Source organism: Megalopta genalis, chromosome 6, assembly GCF_051020955.1.
Source record: "Megalopta genalis isolate 19385.01 chromosome 6, iyMegGena1_principal, whole genome shotgun sequence".
NCBI classification, from domain to species: Eukaryota; Metazoa; Arthropoda; class Insecta; order Hymenoptera; family Halictidae; genus Megalopta; species Megalopta genalis.
Window position 1 is genome coordinate 10,740,299 of NC_135018.1, and position 17,916 is coordinate 10,758,214.

General features: G+C 36.2%; 1 protein-coding gene across 1 annotated transcript in view; it reads left to right on the forward strand.

Annotated features, from left to right (window-relative positions):
• Positions 1 to 17,916, forward strand: part of dally (division abnormally delayed protein) — a 219,796-nt gene that overhangs the window by 148,887 nt on the left and 52,993 nt on the right. The window contains exon 5 of the mRNA XM_033482407.2: positions 16,620 to 16,903. Coding sequence (XP_033338298.1) covers positions 16,620 to 16,903 — 284 coding nt within the window. The remainder of the gene's footprint in view (positions 1 to 16,619; positions 16,904 to 17,916) is intronic.

Below are 17,916 nucleotides of genomic sequence, written 5' to 3' on the forward strand. Positions count from 1 at the left end.
ATTACTGTCAAGTTACATAAGTTATTTTGAACTCGTGTAAAAAATTCACGCCATAAAGGGTGAACGATATCGGCAATATTTCCGATATGCCATTAACATTAAAGGCACCGACCACTAAGAGCGACTGATTTGTGTCATCTTATAAATGTTATAATGTAGGTCTTGTGTAACTTTTCTTGTAATATATGCTTGAAAATTTTGTTCATAAAAAGTTCTTTTAAGTTTTTAATAATTCTAAAATTGGTAATTGGAAACTGGTCATTTGATCGTTCTTGGTACGTGTAGTGTAAAGTATCGATAAAATATCGATAACTAATCCAATAATCTATAGTCACAGCCCGACTGTAAGGCACTCGAAGAGTTGTCAGTACAATCGAAAACAGCGCTAATTGTTGGCCTGGTATTCGATCCGCGGTAAAAACGAAGTCGCATTGAACAATTCAATATTTCACGGGGTGCATTGCAGCGTGGATAATCAAGTGTACAACGCTTGATGTATGTGTCACGATTTCGTATTCCATTTCTTTTTCGGCCGGTTTCGCGTCGAAGCAACCAGGCTAATGGAAGTCCGTCATGAAATAAACTTGTTGCTACTTATATATACGCGGCGACACCATCCCTACGGTGTCCACGGGGAAGAAGGTATTGTGTATTAACATTGTTCAGTCCCGGGAACGTGTGCAACGCGCGACCTTAATAAACGCACGGTATGCCGCGATGGGAATCCTTCAAATTCCAGCTTTAATCCAGTTAACGTAAGGAATTCACGAGAGTAAACAGTTCGCGTGAGCTTTGCTCGTGTTTTTACGTAGCGATACTTTGTCCTTTGGGGACACACGGCTAAAAGTTCAACAGTGATCGCGCCCTTATCTGTGTCGTAAAAGTCTACGGAACTCGTGACTTTCCTAGCGCTATCACCTTCTACATTTTCCTTCACCCTTACGCGACGACGATGAATATTGATGATTGCAAGGCCTGCAAATTTGATGCGTCTATGCTACGTGCAAGGGTAATTAATATCAGCGATCGAAATGTAGAGGAACCTCGCCTTTCTAACAAAAAATTCTATTAGTATTCATATCGTTCATATTCTATTCCTGTAGAATTTTTAACTCTTATCGCGAAGAATCGCTATAAAAGTGTCCTCATGGAACAGATATTCTGGAGTTTATGCAGGGTGTCGCAGAAATATATGTTAATGCTTGAGAAGCTTAATCTACCCATTAAAATAAATAAATATTGTAGTACAGTAGTATAAAACTGTAGTATTGTAGTATAAAAGTTAAAATTTTACAAGTAACATATTTTCTTGTAGAATTCAGATTATACCTGTTGTTATTTAGGATATATTCCATCGTCAGAGTGTTGGAAATGTAATTTCATGTGCACGCGTTTTTGTCTCACTGATGAAATAAAAGTATTTATCACTGTATATTGTTTTATAACAATGACAAGATTAAATTAATATACTCAAACTTTATACGGTGTTCTAATATAGGCTCGAATAAAGAAGTTTGTCTAAATATTCTCACAGAAACACTCTTACAATATCAAGAACTATGGAAGAAAAAATCGTAAATTTAGTTCGATGGTTTAGTGTTAGAGAATTGCGGTGTAGTAGATAAAATTGAGAAGTGCTTTGAAATTTGAAAATATGAAAACGTATAAAATATCACTATTAGGTATCTCTTTGGTCGATGCCATCGCATAAAATTTTAAATAATAAGATTAGCTTTAAGATTAAGTCGTTATAACACACAGCTTTTAAACAGCTAATCAATCATTTGGGCAATCATGTTGCTAATGATTAGAAGTCCAGCATTTCATATTACACGACATGTAACATGATGTTATAATTTGGTGGGTTAGGGACCTCCCAGACCTTTAAAATGTCAGTAGGTTCTTGACTGTGGCTTCGTGGTGATTAAGGTAAGGTACGTAACTGACCGGTGTCCCCTTTTCTCCTGAAATTTTAAATTTACTATCCCTCGTGTTACGCAGAATGGAATTTTTGTTGAGCACGTATTAAAGGATATTTCTGAACATCAAAATATTGTAATATTATATACGTGTTTAATCACTGGAATATTATTGTATACCGGTTTGGAAATTATGTAAATACTAATATTATCCAACGTTTCGCATCGTTTATGCTCCGATTTACAACATTTGATACTTGTGTATTATACCGGTATGACAACATAAATCGTGGAATAACAAACAGCTTGACGCACCATTAATTTCTAATTCAGAATCACAAGTTTGCCACGTGTGGTTTCCTCGAACTACGTGAATCAAATTTCTAAGTGATAAATAATAATACATGTACATTATATTATCACACGAAGCATAAACAAAACATTGTGATTTGGATAAAATTCTATTGTATCTTTGAAGAACTCGTTTGGCTCGTATTCTAATCAATTGCTTGTGTCATTGTTATGCCATTAAATAAGCTGTACGAATGGAGATTGGATTTTGTAATTTTATTTTATCGAGCTTGGTAATACCTTTCCACAGAATTTTTCAGAACCGCCTTCATTTGAAGCTTTATATGCGCGCATCAATCCACACGAAACATTGAAACAATATGTAAATGTTGACATTGAATTGGGCGATTCATATACTTTATTAGATTTGTAAAGAGAATACTCGTTGGTCCGTTTTTCATTCGCATTCCACTCCCCAAATTGGACATACATATTCAGTTCCGAGCCACAATACAGATATAAAAGTGCCGTTGGAACAAGTAGAAGCATAATGAAATCCAATTAGTCGAAAAACGCTCGGGCTTATTTAATAATTTAATTACTTAGATCACCTCGTTTTCTCGTAAAACATTGGTAAATTACATAGTAATTTTATGAGCACGTATTTCTTCGCAGATAATAATCAAGTATTTATGAACTTCTTAGAAAGGATTATTTCGAAGCATTTTTGGGAAACATTGCAGAAAACGGTAGATGCAGTAGTGTGAATAATCATAGACTCAAAGTAACTTTTATATTTTTAGTGATATTAGAATAAAAACTCAACACAATATCATATTTGTATATTTTTCTATTAGAAATAATAGAAAATAGAAGTACACATATATAGGGATCAAACAAAATCAACAAATTTTCCGTCATTCTGTAAATTAAAATTTCGTTTAATTGTAAATATAAGGTGAAAATCGTAACTTTCGAGAAATAAAATTTCGCAATAAACATTTCTTATAACGTTGCAGGTTATTTCCCCTTTCTCTTGATAAGGATGCGGAAACTTTGCAAAATAGCGCAGCACGAGTTACTTAATATACGCTAATTTAAACTGAAGTGTCAAAGTTATATTCATTTCTGGGATACTAGAAGATTGAATTAAAAAGAACGAGAATACAATAGCTGGTACTTGAAAGTTACAGGCTGAGTTAATTAATGCAACTTTGGAACTTCTTCTTCGTTTTAACGAACGTTTCAAGTCGCAACTGTCCTACGAAACCGTTTCCATGCGTATCCTGTTACGTTTACCAATCTATTTCAGTAGTATGAACAATTCCATAAGAAAAACAAACTTCTATATTTCCCATTGAACGAATAAAAATCGCATTGCAGAGCTATTTGAAGGCGGACTATGAGTTTATCGGAATGCTCGTCAGTGCCTTCGAGTAGTTGATTTTGGACAGACAGGAGTCCACGAAGGATTTGTATTCATGTAAATGCATATGTATACACATACAAACGGCCGACCGTCCGACGTTTGCACGGCGTATTATGGGGGACAGTGAAGATTCCAATAGATATGGTATTTTATATTCTTCTCCATGTCTCGATACGTCTGGGACGGACATAAACGAGCCTGCCTTTAGATCGTGCGTAGATAGTTGTAGGACTTTCGAAACGGTATTGTCTCGCCGACAGGATAAGATGCGTTATTCATCAGCGTTTAAACGTAGACCTTACATTTTCTTCGGAAGTTTTCTAAACGCTTGTCGTAGCGGCCCCAGTCCTTTGAATTTTCCACTTATTGACAGAAAACATTCTAACCGATACTCCGATAATATTTGCACAAGTTCTCTGTCATCATCCGCTGGTTGTACATTTGCTTCGGTTGTTTATATTTTGCCATGGTAGAGCCACGATTAACGTTGTATGGATGGGGCTCTTTTACTGTAAACAACTTACTGCCATCAGCGATGTTATTCGAAAATACGAGCAAAGATTTTGATATGAAAATTTCGAAACGTAGATTAAAAGTTGCCGGGTGCTGGATCAACCTTCAGATATTTGCTAGAAAAACATTCATATCACAATATTAAAGCAGCAAGAAAATCTGACATTCGGGTACATTTTGGTACATTTGGGTAGTCATTTTCTTCCTTGGACAGGATTTTATTGTAATTTTATGTTTTCTTCCTTGTATACTATTTTACATTATACAGAGTATCTCAAAATTATGGTACTTCCTGGAAATGAGGGGTTCCTGAGGTCATTTAAAGTAACTTTTTCCTTAACCAAAATGCAATCCGCGGCTTTGTTTACGAGTTATTAACGAAAGACAGTGACCAATGAGAGGCCGGCTTGGCTGGCACGAAGCGGCCGAGCCAACGAGTGGACGAAGCCCAGTTCTCCTAATTGGCTCGGCTGCTTCGCGCCAGCCAAGCCGTCCTCTCATTGGTTACTGTTTTTCATTAATAACTCGTAAACAAAGCCGCGGATTGCATTTTCGTTAACGAAAAAGTTACTTCAAATGACCTCAAGAACCGCTCATTTCCGGGAAGTACCATAATTTTGGGACATTCTGTATATATATATATCTGAATCGTGTATTAATATCTATCAAATATTTTGAGATATTTCACGTTATTACTGCCGTCCCGGTTTTACAATCGTGGTCGGTTTTCCGTATATATTTTTTTTTCTTTTTTGAACAATGTATGGACTTTTTGCGAGAAATGCTTTCAATGTTTACACGTCGCGCTGTGATCATTTTACGTAGGTTGTCAATTGACGCGCCTTGTTGTTAAAAAGTTAATCGGATTGATTAAGCGACGTATCGGATAAATTGAAACTCGCCGGGACAAACGGGAACTGTACAGACAAAAAAACTAAAAATGTAATTTATATACAGAACAGGTATCCCATCCGACAGGAAATGCATTCTTCCTTGCGATACTATGTGTACCTGTGTAGTAACAGGAGAAGGTATTTATATTACATCAGGTGCGTTATTACTTGTCAATTTCAATCGGCAAAATATTTAATTATTGAAATAATTACAAACAATAATCTAGCTTAAACGCGCTGCATTTATGCAAGTATTTTACTAAATGAAACTAAATTTGATTTTCCCTGTTGTATTAAATTTAAACGCGCTGCATTTGTGCAAGTATTTTGCTAAATGAAACTGAATTTGATTTTCTCTGTTGTATGAAATTTTTATTTAAAAATATTTCATAATGAACGCGTTTCTCGTGGAATAGAATACTCATCTGCGACTTCCTAAATGTACGTGATCAATTTTTAATAGATACGCTTTGTGTGCGGATAACAAAAATCCATAAAATAAGTTCGTGCATGCGAAATTTTATTACAGTTCATTTATGTAGTTTGTCGTGACATCAAAATGTAACGAATTAATCTTCCGTTGATATAAACTTGAAACAATAATAATTTAAAAAACTATTACAGTTATACCATTTTATATTCGATTCGATTTCGTATTTACTGTTTCGCGAGTGAATAATACGTATGAATTTCTGGTAGATGATCTGAAAAAATTCTACGAGTGCAATGGATTAATAATAATGATTAGAGTACAGGACTTTATGCAAAATGAAACTTGTCTGTGTCTTCGATCATTTTAAAAGATTGCAAAGAACATATTGATATTATTAAATTACTTTAATAACTTTGATGTTATTTGAGATATATTATTTCGTAACGTATTATTATGTCCTTTTATCTCATAATTATTTCCATGCCTCTGATCGTTTTTTGAAATAACATTATTTATAAAATCCTTTCGACGCATATTATTTCAAGAATTTTATCTTTACAAAGAGAGTGTTTTGCTTCAATCAAATTGATGTAAAGGTTTCCTAATTTTATTTCTTTCCTGCGATATTTTTAAAATAAAAAAGATATCGAAATAACGTATTCATTGGAATTGCTGTTATTTCAAATGGATCGTTATTATATATATATATTTACATATTTTCAAATAACTGGATCGGAAATAACGGACTGAATCATTTCAAAATAGTTATATCATTTTGCATAGCGAATCAAATTTGCCCAGGTTAAAATATTGCAGATTTCGAAAACGTTTTCACGAAGTTACCCTCGCTCGGTCAAACTTTCGGGCGACAAATAACACACGCGACCGTCGGACAAATTATTTCCGCGAAAAGAGTTTAGCAATCGATTTAACGGGTCATCAAAACCCCGGGCACGCGGTTCGGAAGATGTCACGCGACGCGACATCGTATCGCCCAGCCCGTGTGAAAGGAAGTTTTCAGTATCGAGCTCATCTTTCATCCGCGTTAGAATTCTGTTCCGTTTCTAGCCGCGTTTCCGCTATTCACGGCTACGAACACTACGAAACTATGAACTTCACCGGCCGAGATCACGTTACGTCGTTCCAGCAACCATACACGTTTTCCGCAATTATTTCCCGGAGAAAGTTTCCGGAAAGGGATGAATCTTCCCGTATCTACCCTAACCGGCGAGATTGTCGTTGTGCACTATAACGATACCGTGAACAAAAAGGGCAGGAAACTGAGCGCATATTTTACACAGAGGCTTGAAAAATTACATCGCTACTCCTATTTGAAAAATATACGTATATCTGCGGTGAATGCTCAACGCGTTGTTTAGAATTCTTTTCAGATGTCCGTCTGCATAATTCTCTGTCACACATTGTAGTAGCAATATACATACTTTACATACTTTATGTAGTTTCCGTTGAAATAGAAATATTTTTCTATTGTTGAAGTTTTTGTAGAATGCAAAAGATTAATATCTTGTCTTGTGACATAGTAGCGAAGATGTTTGAACTTATCAACAATTTTATTGTAATACTATCAACCGTATGTCAACCGTATTTTGTTGCAATACTTTGGACATTTCACACATGTAGAACGTTGATATAATTCTCAATCTGAGAACACGATGTTATTCAAGACATTTACAATCGCAAATGACATTCAAGTTTTCAATGAAAATTAGGTACATCTTCCGTACTCGCATGTTCTGTTCAGTAATATTAACAAGTAGACCGCTGATCTTTGTTGAAAATGAAAATTACGAGAAGTACGATTTAGGTAAAAACATATTTCTGCTTTTTAACAATTTGAATAAAATGGGAATAACATTGTCCGTGATTTTTTTTCTCTGTTTTGCGTATCGTATCCTTACTTTTGTCGCGAATTCATAAAATCTGCGTTTTATTGAACAAATGGTATTGTTAACACCGGGGCTACATGTTTCACTGCATCGTTTCGACAAAATCGAGTGAAGTTTTACCTTGAATTATACGTAAAATTTATGTTACGGAAAATTATAAATACATTAAACTCTACGAAATTGAATTGAAAAGCCTGAAATATATTCCCTTCCATTCAACCCGTGCTATTTGTGCGTTTGGAAATGTATTCATTCTTCTCAATTCTGTAACCTATAAAGCTTTCATTCAATATTGAATATGTATACATCTATTCAGACCTTCGTGTTCCTTAATATCGTTTATGACTATTCCTTTTCATCCCTGTGAATACATTTTTCCCCCGGAAAAGGAGAATACGTATAAAGACCGATATACGCTTTTATATATACATATATATATTGCCATGTTTGAAAAAGTTGCGGATAACTTGCACAAGCTTTAATTTAATATTTAACAATTACAAATGAACAGCTCTGAATGCGTATTCACATCGTATTTTGTTTCGTTTCTGTTTGAAATTTTTTACTATCCCTCCATCGGATCAAAATGATGAATTTGATATATTATTTTCATCATCATGAACAGAGATATTTTTTTTTTTTAAATTTTGGAGATATTGTATTCGAACAGCATAACATAGAAATGGATAAAATATTCTCTCCAAATGAAATAAATGCTCTTATTTTTAACCAGACCTTTTCCATCGCCCGCAATAATATATTCGAGGGAATTTAACAAAATGCACCGTTGATTTAAACTTGAAAATGAACCATCTTGGGAACTAACACAGAATTTCAATTTAGACACATGCTTATCGAATTTCAAAAATACTTTTTACATACAAGATAATAACACCATTTCTCTTTCTCTAAACTGTATAAATTTTAAGAAAATTGCGACATTTAAAATTTCATGATTCTCACAACGTTTTACATTTTCGTGTCATTTAATTAAACATCAAGATGAAGTACTATTTCAGTAGATCCGGTAACGAATATTTCGATTATAATTAGAATAACGGAAATTGTACTGGGCTATGTGTATAATATTATCTATAATCACTAAACACATACAGCGGCCCACAAAAGTGTTCGTACACCTTTTAAAACGCAATAACTATTTTCAAACTGTAGTAAATGGCTTGAAATTTTGTTATACAATGGAGGGACTAGTCTATCAGAAAACGACTCAAGTCTCAACCGCTTTTTCGTTTCTCGATTATTATATTATATTATATATATAATATTAATATTATATTATATATTATATTATATATTATATTATATATTATATTATATATTATATTATATTATATTCTCGTGTACATTGTAATGTACGTTTACATTTTAATAACGTTCAAAATCGCGACCTCTGGTTCGTACCCGTTTGTAAATATATAGATAAATAAATAATCTTGTCAACCAGTTTCTCTAACAACAACTCGACATTCACCGTCGATTTAAAATCGCGACTTCGATCAGCACTCAGTTATGACTCACCTGCATGCGAGGGCCGTCGGTGTAGGTGGCAAACAACGGATGAGAGCTAGGGGGGAAGAAGGAAGTGAAGAAGAGATTCTAAACGAATCACCGACGGTACACGTAAAAACTATCGTATTACCGGCGAACAGTAAGATTTCACGTGGGCATCCCTGTTAATGACGAGCACGTTGCTCCGTTACACCGGTGTCGGTCTCGTTCATTCACCCCGCTACCGTCTCGATATCGAAATCGCGTTATCGATACCGCTGCCATCGCCGCCGTTGCCACCCTCGCCGCTCTGATTTCGTGGTAACATCGATCCATCTATCGATTGTTCTTGGGACCACCCTGCTAGTATATAAACGAACAGGATATTGCGCAGCCACAGGATTTCCCCGAGTAGTTCGCTCCCGTTTTTCTTCTTGTGCTGCACAGTGGGAAGAAAAAATGAGATTCAACGATTTTTCGGTGTTTTCAAAAAAGTGAAATTGTTTGTTTGATTAAAAGAGGCATGTTTACCACTAATGAATATCACAATTTTTTCAGAAGACATTTAATTTTTATGCGATGTAACTGTCAACTAATCTATAAGGCCAAAGCCGCTTGAATCAATTATATTAAAAAAAAAGCAACGTATCATTTTTTTATTTGAATTTTCCTTTTAATAGTTAAGCTTTGAAATTTTTTGCCGCTGAATCTCATTTTTATTCCATTGTGCGCTGGCGATCCTGTAACGAGGAACTTCTGATCTCGTGGCATTGCCGATTATCGGGGATCGGTTCCCGCGCCCATGTCGAATAATTATTTCCACCATAGCTCTACCGTTCTCTCGCTAGATGTTACCGACTACACTGACGATGGAAACTTTTTGATAGTTCGAACATTTTTACCGATCTGTTGAATCGGGCAAGCCGCGAGTTAAATTCTGCAGAGTTTTTAACGTTCGAGCGTAGCTCGCTGGGTCCAGAATAATTTAGAGGAAATTTTATATGGGTCTTTTAGTGTTTTATTTTTACAAATGCATGAACAATTTATTTAGTACGCAATAAACTATTTTATTTACAACTATGCAAGCTAGCTTGAAACCTGTTAAAATAGTTCGTTTAAGAAGTCAGAATGTACTTTTCCTTGGTGTCGCGCACGGTGCCAAAGAAAATATTAGGAACAGTATCAAAATAGAAAAAAGATGAAGGTAAACGGTTCCCGTTTGAAAAATAGAATATTGTCCAGTTTGTTGCATTTCAAGAGATTTGAAGTTTTTTAACATATGACATAAATTTCTGTGCCTCTTGACACGACGCTCATTTGTCAGTGTCGCGAGAATATATTTCAATATCCCAGCAAACATCGAACATATTTCAAGTAAGCTATCCCAGATATATTTAAGTCGCTGCTAAATCGAAATAATAGAGCGAATTCCCGTTAATTTTTTTTTAAGAAAAATGTTTCTTCGCAGACACAAATTCATGAACGATATAAATGCACTAAGGTTTCAATCATGAATAAAGTAACTTTACAAAATTCGAATGGAAATTATTTCGTTTTACTTATCTTACAAGTATGATATTGTAGAAACTCTACAATATCACGGAGCGCGCATGAAAATTTAATTATACAGAGTAGATAGTACAACGCGGTACGATGAAATATCATCTAAAGAGAGAAACGGAGAAAGAACGAGCAGAAAACTCAAACATCATATGATACTCCATTATATTAATTGCTTGAATTAACTGAAATTGAAACATGGTAACAACGAAATCAATTCTGCTTTAAAATAGTGTTTCGGTCATATCACCTAAACAGCTGCATATATTGTGTATAATTCACACATATGAGTGAATTAGAATCATAGTGGTGTAAGTCACATTTTCGAATATTTGAAGTATATCTCTGAAAATGTAATCTATCTGTAGATGCCAAAATGTTAAAAAGATGAGTGAAATAAATAATAAAGTTACCATAAATTAACTAATCTCTAAATTATCATAACAATAATTTGATCAGTGAATAATACACATATTAATAAACAATAACACACTGTTTCTCGCAATAAGGAAAATGTGATTTACGCCGCTATATACGTTTAACATTATTCGACGTTTTATTAGTTTTGCAAAAATCCACGAGTTCCGACGAATACTAGATTGACAATCATTAGCATAAATAAGGTGTGTTAGAATAGTAAGAGAAAAATTGAATAAAGATCCAAAAATTTAACGTCCACATTTAGATCCAAAAATGTTGTAAATATCCAATTTAAGAACAAAGGTACACATTGTAAAATAATAAAAGATTAGAAGAATTTAAGAAATACTAATGAAATCTAAATTGATTAATAAAGAATTATTCGTACAAATAGATAGAAACAAACCATTCGAATAATGCCCAACTCCGATTTAAAGTAATCTTAGTGAATCTCCGAGCTTTGCGAGCCTCCAACATGGCTCACAATTTTTCTCTGGGTGCTCGTCCTACGCGGTCTCGTGTCACGAGTCGCCGCTCCATCATCGAGATACGAAATCGTTTCAAGTCCGCGATCATGCGGTCCATCATCCTCGTGCATTACCATCGGTTCGACGAGCCCGCGCATCGGCATGCGTGCGCTTATCAGCAAATAATCCCATAATCTTCTAATCTTCCTCGTTCGAATCGCGGCGCTGAAACGGAACGCGTTATTATCGTTTGTATTCCGGGTCAAGGGTGACGCGTCTACCCGGTCCAAGTTATCGACCGCCTTCTTACCTTCCACGAAGGTGAACGAGAGACCACGCGGAGGAGGCGGAAGATCGACTTGCGTCGGTGTCGGTACACCGACTCCGGGGCGTGGGAGGCTGAGGAAAAAGCGACGGCCTTGTAATGCGCGAGCTAAAGCAACGCGTTTTAACGGGCGCTGCCGTGCTCTAGCCTCTAATGCCCTTGCAATTGCATAAGGATCGCGAGCACCACGCACAGATGCCAACGAGTCTGCCTACGAAACTCCGGATCGTATACAATGACTCATGAAAGCATGTATTCAAATAGCTCCGATCGAAAGCGTTGTCTGGATCACGAGCTGGCCGATCACGATCGTTTTCGGCATGCTTGGTGCATTAGCCTCGCTACATCTGCAATTACAGTGGTGTGCATAATTATTCAAAATACCTTCTACATTGTTTCCGATATCGAAACGAAAGCTTAACAAAACACATCGTATTTTTATTTTATTTTATTATGAAAACATCATTTCTATTACTTCTAATAGACAAACATGCAAGTATGATATTTTGTTAAGTTTCTTTTTGAATGCACAAGCTATATCAGCTAAAGGAAGTCACCTATGGTGCTATGAATAAATTATAAATGCAAAGTAACTGTTATATTTTTACTGATATTTAAACAAAAGTCAGAAGAAAAACTGTTTGCATGTGTTTATGTTCTATTATTTCGAATGTAGAAATATACAAGTATAATATTTTGTTAAGTTTTCGTTTAGATATCACTAACAATATAAAAGTTACTTTTTTTGAATCTTTAATTATGCACGCCGATGCATTTATATGTAAAATTCATTGGACTTGATTACATTTGTTTTGAGTGCGTCGGCGTCGTGAACCAAGTCGTTAGATGACAATTCAGAAAACATTATTAAACTTTATTAATGTCCTGATTGGTGAAACAATTGATTACATTTGTATTATTTGTTGTTATGGTGGTTTGCCAATTTCGATACATTTACCAATAATCGCTAGAATTAGTGGCCTGGTGATCAAGCGTAAAGGACGTTTCCTACGCAGTATTATTATTCGAGTAATTTTACAATCGAATAATTTATTCGAATAGAAATTGACAAATTATTCGAATAAATAGTTTGAACAATTTATTACGAACAATGAATAATTGTTATTCGGATAATATATTCGACTAAAAAGAATTCATTCGAATAATACTTTACATAAATGTTGTTTTCGAAATAATTCGAATAATACCCAATTCTGTGAAATATCTGCAAATATTCTGGAAATATCTGTGCATGAGAATTTCTAGCAGGTGTGATAATTTTATATATAAAATTCTTATGAATATTTTTCTCGTTAACTTTCGAGATTATGGCTTTGAATTCTTGCTGGATTAATATCTGGAAAGATACGATTTGAATCGAACGCTACACCGTCGAATTCGTGTATATTTGTGGTTTAAAAAACAGTTCTAACTCTGTTTAGGAAGTACCGTTTTCTATAAACGAATAATGTTTAACATGAAATAAGAAGTAATATTGGCAAATTAGTTTGTTTGCACGAATATTATTTCGTGATTAAAGAGATGTCGTGTCGATGACAATTTTGCGATCAGATAGCTGTTTTTTAACCTATAGGTTCGAAAGTGACATGGACTATTATATTCGATAAGAAAAGGCCAGGGTGAAGGAAGTCGGAGAAAAATGGCTGTCCGAGCGGCTTTTATTGCATACGCTGGCTGAGCCGTTAAAGATATATCAAAATCATGTATGGAAGAATAGTTGGCTGTAAAAAGGGCTACAAAAGTGTCCGCGACAGCATGCACGTACATAGGTATCTATAACGGATAGCCTGCAATAAGCAATTTTATGTTTCGGTCGGCTGTAAAGCGCAAGCGTCGAATTTACGAAACGTGTCTTCAACAAATTTTGTCATTTACATTATCGCAAATGGAATGACCGTTTCGTATATATACATCGATGTAATGTACGAATAGGAAGCCAGAAATATGTTTTCATATGAGGTATTCGGTGCGAAAACAACTCAGCCCAGTTTTCGAAGCGAAAAAAAAACAAATGAAATGCTTATTAATTAAAACGAACGGTGTTTGCTAATGTAATTAAATATTTTTATACTTGACAATAAATTACGCTTAAAATAATTAATAAGCAATAAATAACGCAAAAACAGATTTACCTTGCTTTTGCGATTATCGGATATTCTTGTTGAGAAATGTAGTAATTTTGTATTTAAAATAATTAAAAAATACTGCAATAGTACGATCGTAATTGTTCGTGCACGCTTTAATTGTTTCGGTGACAACGCGAGACAAATGCAATATGATGCGTCCGATGCAAGAGTGTTCCGGCAAACTTTGAAAATTGATGAGCAAATTGTGAACGCGTATTCTAGAATCGTGATGGATTCCGCGCAGAAACTGCTTAATTCGAGTTAAGATGTTTTTGTACCCGATGCCTCGTACAAGCGAAAGTGTACAGAAGAAAACAACTATGCAATTCGTTTACAGTGAGGGAACGTTATTGTGGAACATCGAGATAAAAGGTGTCGTAGAGAATAGAAGGAGAGGATAAAGGAAACCGAAACAAAAAAGAAAAAGAGAAAGCGACGAAGACCGAAAGCGACGTTTCTACGCCCACGCGTGCTGTCTTAATTACAACAGACCTGACGGACAGTTTTACGATTATACCAGTTCGAGAGGCTTCAGTGCCGGCTTATTTCCTTTTATAGCCAGCGTTAAAAAGTAATTAGGACGTTGAGCCGCAGAAGCTTGATGAGAGATGCGAACGATAACCCGAATGACGATCATGTATGGAAATGTTTCTACCATTGCTGTATCGAGATCAACGCATATTGCTTGCCATTTTGATCTAGGCGTCTACGAAATGCGAGCGTCGGATTCGTTTTCTAACGAACACATGGTACAAGCTGCAAAATAGTATGCCGTGATGGAATATCAACAACGAACATGAACATTCGACAGCTTTGCGGGCAATATTCAGATAATAAACCGAGTTGAATACCGAAGTGGAGATTCATAGTCATTTCGTGATTCATAGTCAATATTCAATTCGTCCATCATGGTAAATTACAATTTAACACACAATTTGAATTGTTCAAATTTGTATACGTGCAGCGTAAAAAAAGAAACAAGTATAAAATGTAAAACAATGTAAAAAAGTCTAAAGAACAATTGTAATGTTGGAACTTCATCAACTACACGACGAATTAATATTTAACCCATGTGCGATGGAATATTTGAGTTTTTTTTATTTTTGTCTCGTTATTGGCATACTAGTTTATTTAAAAAAGATTTATACATACCCGTACACATTTTGAATAGATGTTGTTCGTTTGGAAATAAATGATTGTCTTTATCAGAGTTTTGAAGCTGACACTATTGTTCTCTTGCCTTTTGTTTACTTCTTGTACGCGATTCTACATCTTTTTATCTTGCGTTAATGCTAAGGTAATTAATCTTCCAAAAATATGGATTCTCAAGTCAATAAAAACGAGCATCTCCGACACGTTGTACTTTATGAGTTGAATCGTGGTTCTAAAGCTGCTGAAATTTTTTGAAATATTTACAACATTTACAATATTGATTTACATGTATGTCTTTTTATCGGCAGTCATTAGCGTTGGTACGAACAGCCCTTAAATCAACCTTTCGTTCCCAACATTAAAACTTTTTAAAATAACAGCTCATCGGTATTCATCTAAGGCTTCGTGTTTTTTGTTAAAGAAACGTATAACGGTATTTCTGAACTAACGAAAGATAATTGTGTTCGAAAATGAGATGAAATAATTGAAGTGGTTAGGCTTTAACGCATATGCGACACGAGCTCCCGTTGACCGATTGCTTCCAAATTTTGGTTTCCAAACTCGAAAGTCGACGAGTGAGAATCACCCTAGTATTCAATCGTCATGCTGCCTTACTTTCCAATTTTCATATTATTTAACCCTTAACCGCTGCGCCTATTAAAACTTACGTAATCCTTATTAGCGGTCTCGCGTGCCGTTAATATTTATTGCGTTACTATTGGCATAGAAGCGTTAAATAAAAAATCAAACTCAATTGTTCTTGCTTTGCACATTAATAATAATGGGGTCCAAATTTGATTGAGTAGAAGCAAGTGTATCAAAAACGTTCTTTTCTTTACAATTTTTCTTACAATTATATTAGCACCATAGATGAATAAGTAATTAGTAGCGGTCTCACAGACCGGCAAAAATAGTTAAGGGTTATTTACTCATTTACTTACTTATTTATTTACTTATTTTAAATTCATGGAATTGTGCGAGCGTGAGGCTAGTAGTGAAAGTGTGGGAACAAAAACTACAGACCACAAGGACAGTGCACATGCTTGACTTACAGGCGAGGGAAGATGGTACCAAATCCGTAAGGGGAATCTAAAGACCATCCGCCATCTTTGTGTGGCATCATAATACTGCTACCTGTTTCTTACTTTGGAAATTACACTTGAAATTTGAATTGACCTAAAGTGTAGAGGAAATCCAATCAATACAGTGTATTCACACAGAAGAAATCCATATGTACTTACAGGTTTCCGTAGTAGCCAGTTTGATGCTTCAGTATCGCAATGAGCAGTTCGGAAGTGATCAATTGTGTTTCCTAAAAGTTCAATCTATGTCCGAGCAGTATCTAGAATGCAAAATTTTACGTTTTTGTAAAATAACGAACTCCACAAAATACCCTAGAAGTTGGCACTTTCTTCCCAATTAAGAAACAGGTAGCAGCACTATGACGTCACACAAAGTGGCGGTCTCTTGATTCTCCTTACGCCATCGGTACCACCTTACCGTAACTAGACGCTATCCTTAATGGTCCGTGGACAAAAGCGGTCGCTCTTGTCTTTCTTCCAAAAAGCCACCGCGAACTTCTTCGCCGAGATCAGACCGAGACCGACTCAGACCGAAATTTCGGGAAACTAAAGAAATCTGTTACCTGTTACAGGTGAGAATAAAGTGCGGCCGCCCGGAACTGCAGCCGAAGAACGAGGGAACCGTTACACCTTCGGATGCAGCTGCAGCGGGGAAATCGGCGGCGGGCAGCAGCCTCGAGATGCACGCAGCTGCGCCTCCTGTCACGCATAGAACATTACCGACGCAGTTGCACGTGCAGCTGGGTAATTTCTTGGCCAGTGTCGTCAGGTCCCGGACCTTCTACGGCACTCTCGCCGACCTGATCTGCGAGGAGTATCCCGACAAACGGTGTTGGAATGGCGAGCACGTCGGAGAGTGAGTACACTTGCCGTTTTATCCCGCGGCACCAACAAACTGCCGGTAGTACGTGAATTATCGCGACGGAACGCCTCGCTATGCCTATACGTCCGCGCTTTCGCGGGCCGGAAGTATTAAAATCATATTCAAATACGAGCGAGACTTTTACGAGCTGCGATGCTTTTAACGCCGCCCACTCTTTCCTTGGGAAACTTCGGCCGAACGTCGACAACGACGACGCCGGCGTCGACCGGCTCCTACATACTGAATATTTCGAAGAATTCCGGACACAGAATCGGGAACCGCATCCTCCTCGCAAAAATGAATCTTTAAATCACGCCGAGGAGCACGACAGTTTCCAGGAATACCAAAATTCTGGCGAATCCTCGGTCGATATGGAACATTCTCAGACTCTGATAACTTTCAAGTGATAATTAACGAGATCACTCGTGCTCTATTTAAATGCAGAAATTTCTCATTATTAGCACCTTGCTGTGACATCTTCTTTAAAATTTAAGTAACTCTGCCAAAAATTGAAAGAGTTATCCCGTTTTAACGTTTAAACGGAACTCGGTAGACGAGGCTGGGATCCATTTCGGCCCAGAGCATAAATACCGTCATTTGACTATCAGTTTCTGACTGTTAATTTTAGTAAAAAAAGAAAGAAAGAAAGAAAGAAAGAGTTCTCTGAGACATGTGCGGAAAAATTGGTAAATCAACATCTAAATGATCCTGAGCACATTTAGTTATACTTTTGTCAAAAGACACATCTGAATGTTAAATGGCGTGCACCCACTTTTGCACGTCGCTGTATCTCGATGCAAAACAGTGACCCACGAACGAGAGAACAGATTGACCAGGCAAAAGGAATGTGGTTCCGATAAGCGTTCAACAACAGTATCAATGTTTAGAGTGAAACAGCTCCATCTGTGACACGTATTTTCGTTGATGCCTGGAACGGCCGCGTCTGCAAATCGGATTGCGCGACGAAGAAACTACGAAAGTGTCAAAGGCGGGGTCAAGCGGGACGA